At 36.6% G+C, this 14,212-nt stretch overlaps 1 protein-coding gene across 1 annotated transcript; it reads left to right on the forward strand.

The window, feature by feature from the left end:
* Positions 1-4,579: 4,579 nt before the first annotated feature.
* On the forward strand, positions 4,580-11,377 carry LOC107814145 (endo-1,4-beta-xylanase 1). Its single transcript, XM_016639486.2, has 8 exons — positions 4,580-4,866; positions 5,029-5,088; positions 5,735-6,102; positions 6,183-6,342; positions 6,490-6,842; positions 8,677-8,854; positions 9,068-9,601; positions 10,077-11,377. The coding sequence occupies exons 1-8, from the start codon at positions 4,795-4,797 to the stop codon at positions 11,190-11,192; spliced, it is 2,841 nt and encodes a 946-aa protein (XP_016494972.2). The 5' UTR covers positions 4,580-4,794; the 3' UTR covers positions 11,193-11,377.
* The last annotated feature ends 2,835 nt before the right edge of the window (positions 11,378-14,212 follow it).

Genomic DNA, 14,212 nt, shown 5'->3' on the forward strand with positions numbered 1-14,212 from the left:
AGTAATACCCGACTTGAGCTAATATCACTTGTATTGTACAAATACCCAATTGGGCTTGAGAAAGCCAAATTGGACAAAATTACTCAAACTACCGAGAGGTATAGAGTGAGTACCCGAATGTGAGTGCTACATCACGACCTCACTTAATCAAATTTGCCCTGGAGTTTACAACCCATTAGATAACCACCTAGGTAGAAGTCACGACCCTAGTCCCCTTTAATCATTTGAAAAACTCAAAACCAAAAATATTGTCCTTAGTTTTATGCTTACAAACAATAGAGTAAAGTAGAAGTAGAACACTAATCAACTTTGTGGAAGTGTAATTTTAGTCAAAACTTGCAATTAACTTAGATATACACCTAATCCCATATTCTAACTCCCTGTGGATTCGATCCCGACCTTTGTTGGGTTTATTATTGCATGGACCGCCTCACTACTAAATTGTGGTGTGGGTTTGGCCGAGATCAAGGGAGACGGGCCAAAAGCTAAAGTGTCTCTGAAGTGACAATGGAAGTCAGTAAACTTCAAGTGAGTTTGAAAAGTACTGTTCAAGTCATGGGATCAAACATGAAAAGATAGTTTCTTCAACCCACAACAGAATGGCGTAGCCGCGAGGATGAACCGCACTATTGTTGAGAAGGTGAGAAGCATGCTCAGAATGGCTAAACTACCTAAGTCATTCTTGGGTGAAGCAGTTCAGACAGTTTGTTACCTAATCAATAGGAGTCCATTAGTTCCATTGGAGTTTGACATCCTAGAGAGAGTTTGGACCAACAAGGAAATGTCCTACTCACATCTAAAGGTGTTTGGTTGCAGAGATTTTACACATGTACCAAAGGAGTAGAGAACAAAGCTGGATGATAAATATATTCCGTGCATATTCATCAGATATGGAGATGAAGAGTTCGGGTACAGATTGGGATCCTAAAAAGAAGAAGGTAATTAGAAGCAGAGATGTAATCTTCCGAGAAAGTGAAGTTGGAGCTGTAGATTATCAATCAGAGAAGACAAAGAATGGTATAATCCTTAACCTTGTTACCATTCCTTCTTCTTCTAACTATCCCACAAGTGCAAAAAGTACAACTGATGAGGTTGCAGAGCAGGGGGAGCAACCTAATGAGGTTATTGAGCAGGAAGAGCAACTTGATGATGGTGTCGAGCAAGTGGAGCACCCCGCTCAGGAAGAAGAACAACCTCAACCTCTGAGGAGATCATAGAGGACAAGGGTAGAGTCATGTAGGTACCCTTCCATAGAGTATGTCCTCATCAGTGATGAAGGGGAGCTAGAAAGTCTTAAAGAGGTGATGTTCCATCCAGAAAAGAACTAGTGGATGAAAGCCATGCAAGAAGAGATGGAATCTCTATAGAAAAATGGCACGTATAAGCTAGTTGAACTTCCAAAGGGTAAAAGACCACTAAAATGCAAATGGGTCTTTAAACTCAAGAAAGATAGAAATGAAAAGTTGGTCAGATACAAAGCTCGATTGGTGGTAAAAGGCTTCGAGCAGAATAAAGATATTGATTTTGACGAAACTTTCTCACCTATTGTCAAAATGACATATATAAACAATCTTGAGCTTAGCAACTAGGCTAGATCTTGAAGTGGAGTAGTTGGATGTGAAAACTGTATTTTTTCACAGAGATTTGGAATAAGAGATCTATATAGAGCAGCCAAAAGGATTTGAAGTAGCTGAAAGGAAGCACATGGTGTGCAAACTGAATAAGAGTCTTTATGGGTTGAAGCATGCACCAAAGCAGCGGTACAAGAAATTTGATTCATTCATGAAAAGTCAAACTTACACAAAGACATATTCATATTCTGATCCATGTGTATATTTCAAAAGATTTTCTAACAACTTTATTATTTTGTTGTTATATATGGATGGCATGTTAATTGTAGGAAAAAATATCGCAAAGTTGAAGGGAGATTTTTCCAAGTCATTTGATATGAAGGACTTGGGCCGAGCACAATAAATTCTGGGTATGAAAATAGTTTGAGAGAGAATAACAGAAAGTTATGGTTGTCTCAGGAAAAGTACATTAAACGTGTACTAGAACGCTTCAACATGAAGAATCTTAAGCCAGTCAGCACACCTCTTGCTAGTCATCTGAAGTTAAGCAAGAAGATGTGTCCTACAACAATGAAGGAAAAGGAAAGCATGGCCAAAGCTCCTTATTCCTCTGCCGTCGGAATTTTGATGTATTCAATGGTATGCACTAGACCTGATATTGCTCATGCACTTGGTGTTGTCAGTAGGTTTCTTGAAAATCCTGAAAATGAACACTGGGAAGCAGTCAGGTGGATACTCATGTACCTGAGAGGTACCACAGGAGATTGTTTGTGCTTTGGAGGATCTGATCCAATATTGAAAGGCTATGCAGATGCTGATATGGTAGGTGACATTGATAACAGAAAATCCACTACTGGATCTTTGTTTACGTTTTCAGGGGGAGCTATATCATGGCAGTTAAGGTTGTAGAAGTGTGTCACACTCTCTACAACTGAAGTGGAGTATATTGCCGCTACTGAAGCTGGCAAGGAGATGATATCGTTGAAACCGTTCCTTCAAGAGCTTGGATTGCATCAGAAGGAGTATGTCGTCTATTCTGACAGTCAAAGTACAATAGACCTTAGCAAGAACTCCATGTACCATGCAAGGACCAAACACATCAACTTGAGATATCACTGGATTCGAGAAATGGTAGAGAACGAATCTCTAAAAGTGACCAAGGTGGTACCAAGATACAAGTTCGAATTGTGCAAAGAACTTATAGGCATGCACTCAAGCTAGAAGTCCGGTGTTACCTCCTTCAGGTGAATGGCTATGGAGGGGGAGATTGATGGGGTCCACAGTCATTAATAAAAAAATGAAAAAGGGCCAAAAATGCCCTTGAACTATTTGAAATAGCTCAAAAATGCCCTCAGTTTATTTTTGACACCAAAAATATCCATGTCGTCTATGTTTTGGACCACAAATGCCCTTAAACCGTTAGTCTTGCCATTGAAGGTGACATGGCAGTCCAACTGATTAGATTTGCTTATATGACCATCCACCTAAGCAATCCAACATGACAAAATTATTTTTTCGAAAAAATTATTTTTCCAAATTTTTTTATTATAATACAAAATCAACATTTATTCGGAAAAAAGTAAAATATTTTCGAAAAAATTATTTATTTCGAAATTTTTATTAAAATACAAAATCAACACTAATTCTGAAAAAAAAAAAAATCTTAAAAATGACCCCCAAATATTTAATTCGAGGTTTCCTAAACAAGTTCGACGTGCAATAAATCCTCAACTTAAGCATTTAAAATAGTAGAACATAAATCCTCGATCTCACTCATCATAACTAAATAATTTATTTTGTATATTATATATAATATTTTAATAAATAAATAAGTTTTCTAGAATTTTATTTATTTTTTTCGGAATAAGTATAGATTTTATATTTTAATATTAATTTCCGAAATAAATAATTTTTCCGAAATTTTTTTACTTTTTTCGGAATAAGTGTTGATTTTGTATTTTAATAAAAATTCCTAAAATAAATAATTTTTCCGGAATTTTTTACTTTTTTCGTAATAAAGTGTTGATTTTGTATTTTAATAAAAATTTCCAAAATAAATAATTTTTCCGAAATTTTTTTACTTTTTCGGAATAAGTGTTGAATTTTGTATTTTAATAAAAATTTTCGGAAAATTATTTTTTCGGAGATTTTTTTTTACTTTTTTCGGAATAAGTGTTGATTTTGTATTTTAAAAAAAATTTCGAAAAAATAATTTTTCCGAAAAAATAATTTTGCCATGTTGGATTGCTTAGGTGGATGGCCATGTAAGCAAATCTAACCAGTTGGACTGCCATGTCACCTTCAATGACAAGACTAAATGTTTAAGGGCATTTGTGATCCAAAATATAGACGGCGGAGATATTTTTGGTACCAAAAACAAACGGAGGGCATTATAGTTCAAGGGTATTTTTGGCCCTCTTCCGTAGAAAAAAGAAAAGAAAGGGAATCTAATGATGGCAAGAGCAAGTTTTAGAGTTGGCAACTAATTTGCACTGCAAATTGCATATTGCAAGTTGTAAAGTGAGATCCAATCTTCCGATTGGTTAATTGGGGCAGCCATCTCCATCCCCTCTGTATAATGAGAGCTTCAACTCTCATTTTATACACCAATCTCAGAGGAAAAATATATTTGAGAGTTAAGAAAGAAAAAGTGAGGTTTCAACATAGAGAGGGAGTGATATTGTAGTGAGGTAGGAATATCAAAAGAGGGTTATTTTTTTTGAATGTTGTAGTGGTCTTTGGAGTATTTTACTCGGATATACAAAGTGTAAAATTACTTGCTATAGTGATATTAGTCGCTCGTCTCGGTGCCATAGTTTTTCTCTTATTCAAAAGATTTTTTCACATAAAAATCTTGATGTCACTCTTTTACTCTTGTTAATTAACGTATATTGGTGCTATATTATTATTTTGCTATTACGGTGAATATTAGTTTTGTGTGGTGGGCGGTGGTTAATTCCCAACACAAAGGTGTTAATTAATAGTTATTCTGTCGAGTATAAGTTCTCAAATAAAAAAATAGAGAGTTCATATATCGGTTGAAGGGTTTCGGAGGTCATTTAGATAAAGGGGTCATTCTCTGTCGTAAATAGGTTCAAAGTAAATTTAAATGAAGTATAAGTTGGTACGAGGTTGTGCTCCGATTTTGACTTAAGATAGTGAAGACAGTTGAACACGAAAAAGCCGGATCCTTTTTAATCAAAAAAGATATCATCTGTATACAATGAAACGGCTTACTGCTAGTAGTTTTGCACGTCGACTCTTCAAATCCAATTCAGACCACGCCCATTCACAGGTACTCTGTTTTCTTTTCACTCTGATGGTATTGTTCTTGCTTTTTCCAATCAAATTTCAACCAAGAATTGAAAATGAAAATAGTTCTAGGGGTAACTCATTAGGGGTTTGGAATTTTTTGTTGTGTAAGATGTACGATTAATTTTAGTTACTTTGGATTTAGGGATCAAATGAGAACATGACGAAGCCACCTGCAATCACTGCCGACAGCTTTGACTCCCAGGTGCTAATGGGGTTTTCTGCATTTTCCAAATTTGGGCTTTTATCATGAATTTCGATTTTTCTTTGTTGGTCAATCTTAACTAAAAATGAAATAAAAAGAATATTTGGGTAATTCTCGATTCATGTTATTTTACTTACTTTTTTTGGTAGTTGTGGAAGCAATTGTGTTGTTTGATTCCTTTTGTTTAAAGAAGAAATTAATTGTTGAGTAACAAAACTTATTTGTAAGAAAAAATTAGGATAAACCAGAAGCTATGGTTGTGATGCAAGGGGATCAGAAATTTGAGTATGGAATTCTGACAAACTTACTATGAGTTAAAATTTCAAAAAAATCAGAAACTGTTGAATACGCCTTAGGAAAAGAATGAACATAAGCAAATTGTGTCTATAATCTAGATTAGAATAAGCAAACACAGGCCATTAGTTCTGTGTATCAGAAAAACATGTTTATAAGGTGATTTTAAAGCACACATTGTATATTTATCTAGTTCGATTTGACCTAGGAGCAATATCTTTGCTTTTCTACTATTGTTAGTAACTATTGTCTCTTGCATGTGAAGCCTGTACTTCTTAAGGATACATGATTTTTTTTTGCTGTCACTTACTTCTCTTCGAGTGCATTTACGAAGATCATATTTTACTGACAGAGCCCAAAGGAAAACAGGGAAAACACTGGCAGCTATGATCCTGTTAATATCATACATAACCATGCCTTCTCAGAAGGGCTGCACTTGTGGTGCGCAAATTGCTGCAATGCTTTTGTGGTTCCAGCAGGTTCTGGTTACCATAAAGGAATTGCAGAAGATGTAGGCTGTTCTTACGCTGTTGTCACAGATCGTAAGGAGTGTTGGCAAGGCTTGGAGCAAGACATTACAAGTAGAATTTCAGCAGGTTGTGTTTACACGGTTTCTGCTTGTGTTGGAGTCTCTGGTACTTCTCACGGTTCTACTGAAGTCCAGGCTACATTGAGACTTGTCTACCAAAATTCAGAAACAAGCTATTTATTTATTTCACGGTTAGGGTCTCTATCTTTATCCGTATTGTTACTTTTTCTTGTTTACGAACAGCTATAACTTAGCACCTTAATCCATGCAGAAAATCTGTTACTGAGGAGGGTTGGCAAATGTTGGAAGGGTCATTTTCACTGTCAACTATGCCCAATCAAGCTATCTTTTATCTCGAGGGACCTTCACCTGGATCGGACCTGTTTGTAAAGTCAGTGATGATTACTTGCCCCAGCTTCACTGATTACGAAGTAAGTTCTGCTGTTGTCGTATTCCTTTTGTATCCATAAAAGGAACAATGGAAGTGCCACTTATGAAATGCATTGTTTTTATTGATTGTACCGGCTTAGAAACTATCTGTACTATTACTAAAAGGACTCTTCCCCTTATTCTGATAGAGTTCTAGGCCAACATCCAGTTGTACCGATGATGAGAAGATCATAGTAAATGCGAATTTTGATGATAGCCTGTATAGTTGGTCGGGAAGAGGCTGCAAGGTTGTTTGCCATGAATCTATGGCTGATGCAAATATCAATCCAACCTCTGGAAAATACTTCGCATCTGCAACAGACCGCACACAGAGCTGGAATGGGATTCAGCAAGATATAACCGGGAGAGTGAAGCGAAAGCAAGCTTATGAGATGACTGCTGTAGTTCGGGTACATGGTCACAATGTCACTAATGCAGATGTTCGGGGAACATTGTGGGTTCAAGCAGCTGATAACCGTGAACAGTACATAGGCATTGCCAAGTAAGTTAATCTAAGTTCCACTTATTGAATGTGCACATGATGCGTCCAATGTAGTATCTATTGTCTAATCATAATTAAAATTTGGCAGAATATATAGATAGCCCCTTGAACTTATAAAAAAAAAATCATTTTTAACACTTCAACTAAGGGCATGACCTATTAAACATCTGAAGTCTGTAAAACCTCTACCTATTAAGCATGATTTGATCAACCATCCAATAAAACTTAAGTGCGTGCAATTCAAACACTATGACAAGCTAAAAACAACTAATGAAAAAATGACACGTGGCTGTTTCAAATTTTTAATTTTTTTCTTAATTCTTTCAACTGTTGCATCTCTTGAGCACCATCATTTCTTCCCATCTGTTCTCCTACACCTTCCTGGTTCAGGATCAGTTGCTATTGGAGAATCCTAGATGGAAAGTATCCAATCCCAAAGTATTGGGTCTTAGGCCTGAAAAGCTTGATAAGCAAGCAGATCCAAGGGTTTTCCTAATGGGGCTGACTTGAAAGGATATATGAGGGTATGGGAACATTTGCGGTGATGTATCTGTAGACAGTCTGGTGTTCCAGTTCCATCCACTTTGATGTAGTGAATGATCCTCTGGCTCCTGATAGTAGACCAAGTCAGCACTCAAGCCCCCACGGCCATAGTCTGATGTGTTCCTAGTAAAAGCATTTGAAGCATGATGATAGTAAGGCATTGTCGAGCTAAACGTTTGCTGGCTCTCAGAGATGGCCAAATGGGATTGCTGGCATTACATCCCAGTAAAGAAAACCTCTTTCTTGTTGCTTGAACAATATTTTAATGGTAGCAAGCTCCGGAGAAAGAGAAGTCATCAGTAGTCTTGGCTGAAGTCCCTGCAATCCTCTTCAATGACAGACTTGCAAAAGCTGCAAATTCTATTCAAAGTGCTTTAATGGCTGCTCCTTTGTCTTCTACTCTAGAAAAAACAAGAAAAGAAACTAGAAGAAGAGTAAAAAATAGAAAAGAAAAAAAAAAGCAAAACCAAAACTGAATTGGGCATTTTAAAGGCATTTAACGCATTGAAAAGGGTGAAAAGTACGCACTGATGCATGTCAGCATATCGTGCTTAATAGGCACAACTTTCACAGACTTCAGGTGTCTAATAGGTTATGCCCTTAGTTGAGGTGTCAAAATGAAATTTTTTGTCAAGTTCAATGGGTTGTCTATGTGTTCTTCCTTAAAATTCCTTTTGTTCTTGCAAAGCACCCACACTATATACAATAATTTACCCTTGTTGGTTATGAGCTACTTCTTGTGAAGCTTCTGCATTAGCGTTTCTTGCTCTTTATTTTGGCTGAGTGCTTCAAACAATTTGTTCTTAAATAAAATACACATTGTCCTAGGTCATGAAACTTCTTTAATGCTATCAGACCAGAAACAATGTTATATGACTCAACTAATCTATGCCTTTTTGCACATCTATAGCATTTAATATGCCATAGTGTTGGTCAATATAATCGCCTTAGTGACGTTAAGGAATTTCTGATATTAACTGGTTTTTTCTTCTGAACTGTGTTGTGGATAATCATTTCTTTACAGTATTAGCAATCATTAGCATGAGAACTGCTGTAATTTTCCTGGAAGGATAATCACTATGTCATTATCTGTTGACATTGATCTTTCTTAACATTCTTGGAATCAATTTCAATCTGAGCTAACTGAAGTTCAACCATGCGACGTAACAGATATATGGTGGTTTGACTTGATCAGTTATATTCTTTCCCCTGTATTCTCTTGGTTTCTTCAATTACTAGTGTGCATTGAAGCTTCTGGTGAAGTAGCTTAACAGAAGCTAGTGGTCTGCAGAGCCCAAGTTACTGACAAAGATTGGGTGCAGTTGCAAGGAAAGTTTCTTCTCAATGACTCCCCATCTAAGGCTGTTATCTTTTTAGAGGGTCCACCTCCGGGCACGGATATCCTCCTCAATAGTTTAGTTGTAAATCGCGCAGCTAAACCTCCTCCTCCTTCTCCACCAGTTCCTGAGGTTAGTTGGTTCATTGCTCCTCTTTTCTTTTTAGCATGGTAATAGTATAGGGGTAAAGGCCTTAGGAAGTATTACGTCACGCCCCTTGTGCTTTACTAGCCACCATTAGAAAGTGTTTCGCAGTTTAACAATAATTTTTCATGTCTCTCGCAATCCATATTTCACAGTGAAATAGCATTTGAAGCATTCTTTCACTTTTTCTTTCTCTTTCAGAATGCGATTTTTGGTGTTAATATAATCACAAATACCCATCTGAATAATGGCACAAATGGCTGGTTTCCCCTAGGCGATTGCACAATGAGTGTTAAAACAGGCTCGCCACATATAATTCCTCCAATGGCTAGAGATTCCATTGGTGCTCATGAGCGTTTAAGCGGTCGTTATATTTCAGTGACTAATCGTACTCAGACATGGATGGGCCCTGCTCAGGTGATCACAGATAAAGTTAAACTCTATTTGACGTATCAAGTATCTGCGTGGGTTAGAGTTGGGCGAGCATCAGGCCCTCAGAATGTAAGTGTGGCCCTTGGTGTAGACGACGATTGGGTTAATGGGGGCCAAGTTGAGGTCAGCGATGATCAATGGCGTGAAATTGGAGGATCTTTTAGAATCGAGAAGCAAGCAGCTAAAGTGATGGTGTATGTTCAGGGTCCTGCTTCTGGGGTTGACCTAATGGTAGCTGGACTTCACATTTTTCCAGTTGACAGACGTGCAAGGTTTAACCACTTGAAGAGACAGACTGAGAAGGTAATGTCTAATTATTTCTGCATTGTATTTTCAATTGTTATTCCAGAGTTATGGATCTTATGATCTTCCGGTCCTTTGAGGTGCTTCTAAATCCTTGTTGTACTGGTGCCAACACTGTGTCTGAAAGCCGATCTGTGATATTTTACTGATTTCTGCAGACAAGCTCTGAAATAGGAAAAAAAAATTGCATCTTTCATGTATTGATTTCTTAGACTCTTCCTCGTAACTGAATTCAGAAAATGTTGTTGCAATAATACGGTTAAACACAGTTCATCAAACATTCCCTCTCCTGTGGATCTGTGTCAGTGTGTTGGTATGTGTTTTGAGATCAAATAACTGTTTTTTCCGGAATTCTCTTCAATAGGTTGGCAACACACACCTGCATATTCCCTTTGACATAAGCAAACCGTACAATGCATAGCTCTTTCAGATATGATCAGTTAGACGTCTGACAAAAAAAATATTTCTTTCTCAGATACGCAAGCGAGATGTCATCTTGAAGTTCTCTGGATCAGACTCAGGCTGTTTGCTTGGCACGACTGTTAGAGTTAGACAAATGCAAAACAGTTTCCCCTTTGGATCATGCATTTGCAGAACAAACATAGACAATGAAGACTTCAACGATTTCTTTGTCAAAAACTTCAATTGGGCTGTCTTTGGAAATGAGCTGAAGTGGTATTCCACAGAAGCACAGCAACGAAATTTCAATTATAGAGATGCTGATGAGCTCCTAAACTTTTGCTACAAAAATAACATTCAAGTTCGTGGTCACTGTATATTTTGGGAGGTGGAGTCCACTCTTCAAGCATGGATACACTCATTGAACAAAAATGACCTGATGATAGCTGTTCAAAACCGTCTATCAGGCCTATTGACACGTTACAAGGGGAAGTTCAAACATTATGATGTGAATAATGAGATGATGCACGGTTCTTACTACCAAGATAGACTGGGTAAAGAAATCTGGGCAAATATGTTCAAAAAAGCACATGAATTGGATCCTTCTGCGATCTTATTTGTAAATGACTACCATGTTGAGGATGGCTGTGACACCCGGTCATCCCCAGAAAAGTACATTGAGCATATTCTTGACCTCCAAGACCAGGGTGCACCAGTTGGAGGAATAGGTATTCAGGGACATATCGATAGTCCAGTTGGACCAATTGTCTGTTCGGCTCTTGATAAACTGAGTATTCTTGGACTTCCAATCTGGTTTACTGAAGTTGACGTCTCTTCTAAAAATGAACATGTTAGAGCTGATGATTTAGAAGTTATGCTTCGAGAAGCTTTTGCTCACCCTGCTGTGGAAGGTATAGTATTGTGGGGATTCTGGGAGCTGTTCATGAGTCGAGAAGATGCACATTTAATTAATGCAGAAGGTGAGCTCAATGAAGCTGGAAAAAGATACCTTGCTCTTAAGCAAGAATGGTTATCCCACGCTCATGGCCATACTGATGACCAAGGTCAATTCAGCTTTCGCGGATTCCATGGCTCGTATGAAGTGGAAGTTGTTACTGCTTCAAAGAAAATTACCAAGACTTTTGTGGTTGACAAGGGTGATGATGCACTAGTAATCTCCATAAATATATAGTAATGATTTTACTTCGAAGTCAGAAGATTGTCTGTACATGTTCTACAAAATGTGATTCGTTAATCGTGTTGTATTATTTCAAATGAATGAACAAACAAAAATTCCATATATTTGCATGACTGGAAATGAATTGATTCATATACAAAGTATGAAAAATCAGTTTGAAAGACTGAAGTTAGCACAAAGTTGGGCCTAATGTAACATCATCACTTTTATAAAGAACAATGTAGAACTGTGCTCCATCCCTCTTCACCTCTAGTGTGATTATTATACCAGTTCCTAATTTCTTCTTCCCGTTAAGCTAAGCTTGTTTGGATGGTTGTTACCTATTGTATTGTACTTTAAATACAATGTTTTGATTGTTAGTTAAATCCATTGTTATGTAACGATGAAAAATATCACTTTATGTAACGATCGATTTCGTGTGGTTGCGTTCTTATCTTTTTTTCCCTCTCATCTTGTTCTTCCTTATTATTAAATAATCATACTTTATCCTTTATCTTACCTTTTTATATAATAATTTTATCTTGTACCTTACCTTTTCTTCGAAATATTCTAAGTTTATTCTTTGTATTGTTGGTACATGACATCATGAAATGACGATAAGCAAGTACAATCTATTCAAACATTATATACATTAAAATGATATAGTACAATACAATACGATACGATACATTATTAAACAATACATAACATCATCCACGAGCTAATTTGGAAAATAAACTGACTCCAAAATGGTCTTTCTTCACGTCAAAAATAACTAGGATAGGAGCCATATTATTTTGGTACACACGAGCTAATTTATTGTGTTTAATTATATTTTTTCCCTACTATTGCTGCACTGCTGAAGCATGATTCTGCAAAAACCTTGCCTTGGGATTTTCTAATGATATCTCTTGCTCTACTGTTTACCTAAAGAGTTGGCTCTCTGTGTCTTTACATGATGACTTTTCCTCAAAGCATATCAATTAGATTTCTGAAAATGTGTTCTTCTAGCTTTAAGATACCTTTTAAGTTGTGTATGTTTTTGTGGATTGTTGTCTGGTTTGACTCCTTTGGTCTTGGTCCGATACTGCATAATATTGAGAATTTCTATAATCTGGTTTAGGATATGCACTTGTCTCATTGAAGCTATTGAAATCTGCATATATTTTTAAAAAATGAAGCATGTTTTGGGAACTGGGGTCCTAGTTTAGTTTCGTTGTCTTTGAATGATCATCTATGTGATGGTAGGCTAGAAATTCATGTTTTAGTCACAGTATTGCACTCTAATTATTGCTTTTTACGTGTGTTTGAGCTTAAATGATAGTGAATTACACTTATTACGTTTTTTATGCCTTGCAGAAAATGATCCCAATCTATTAGGTTAATTTGGAGCTAAATCGAACAAGTTGGAGCTTTGAAGTCTGAGTAGAAGCCCAAGAAATTAAGTCGGGATCACGTTTGGGGGTCGAGCACCAAGTCTGGATATCAAAAAGTGGATGAAAGAATTTACTCTGAGAAAAAGAAACAGCCGCGCAGCATGGGACGCTGCATGGCGCGGCGCGGGTATACAAAATTGTCAGAGTAATTTCCTATTTTGGCTATAAAAGGGTAGTTTCATTCGGGCTTATTTCTACATGGTATAAATACACCAAAACACGATTTTTAGATGACTTTTGACTACGAAAGATTTGAGAAGCAACCAAGGCAAGAAGACACAAGAATTCATCAAGATTTCAACCAACAATCGGTGCAATACGGGAGTTTATATCGAATCATTAGTATTGATATTTTCTTTGTTTTTGAACCTTATTGAGATGTCTTACTCCATTGCTATGGAGTAATTTCCATTAGGGTGTTGACATATACAATGTTTTGATAACTTGATTAGAGATTCGATTCTTGATAATTGTTAGAATTAATTGATGGAGTTTTAATTTGTATTGTGGAGTTATTTCTTATTTTGCTTAATCGAAAGAGGAGCTTGATATTGAATTGCTTTATATCTTATGCTCTAGTTTAAATTCGTGATTCAAATAGGTAATCGAAAGAGCCTCTTGAATTATTAATCGACCTAGAAAATAGGAAAATATTCGTGAGAAGTTACCCTTTAGATCATAAGTTATGATTTAAAAGGCGTTTCTGGGGTGAGTCCCGGGGCGAGGCGTACCAAAAATGCCCCGGAGCGATGGTGTGGGGCGAAAGTCTCAAGAGGCGTACGCCCCGCAATTTGGGGCGTACGCCCGGGCGTTCGGGGCATACACCCGGGCGTTCGGGACGCGTTGTTTTAGTAAGGAATAGGCCCCAGAGACTTTTTCAAATTAAAACAAAATTTGTTGAATTAGTCCTTCATATAATACCCAAATTCTCAAAAGTGAGTTTGGTAATTACTCAAAAGGTTTAAAAAGGAACTCAAAAGTATTAAATTTATAAGTAAAGACTTTTTTTATTGATTTAAGCCCTAATTCATGATTTTTCCAAATTTTTATCTTGTCCGCTAGTCTGCTAATATCTCCCAAAAGCAACGAATATTTAATTTTTAATACAAATACAAAAAGAACTACATTTTTCTTCATAGCAGCAAATTCAAAGTTCAAATTGCAGGTTAATCATCCTTTTTGTTCCTCCATATAGAAAACTTTATTCTTTTAGACTCAAATTACTTGTGCTTGTAAGTAACGTATAATAGATTGTTTTGATTAGTTTTTTTGTGGGGATGGAGCACACATATATATAGTTTTCTTCAATTTTTATGCAATTTTACCTGTTTGTAAATATTAATTGTCATTATATTATTTTATAAAATATTAAAAATTAAATACCTATGGGGCTTACGCCCCGCTGAGGCATATGTAAAACGCCCCGCCTTACGCCCACGCCTTTTAAAACACTGATCCCAAGGATCGAATATACAATACTGTTCGAATAAATTACTGAATTTAACATTTAATCGAAAGAGGAACATTAATTTCAAGTGTAATCTGATTATCTGTTGAATTCGTGAGAATCAATAGTATTATAGAGTGAACTAACTTAAG

The sequence above is a fragment of the Nicotiana tabacum genome, chromosome 15 (genome assembly GCF_000715075.1).
Source record: "Nicotiana tabacum cultivar K326 chromosome 15, ASM71507v2, whole genome shotgun sequence".
In the NCBI taxonomy this organism is placed as follows: Eukaryota; Viridiplantae; Streptophyta; class Magnoliopsida; order Solanales; family Solanaceae; genus Nicotiana; species Nicotiana tabacum.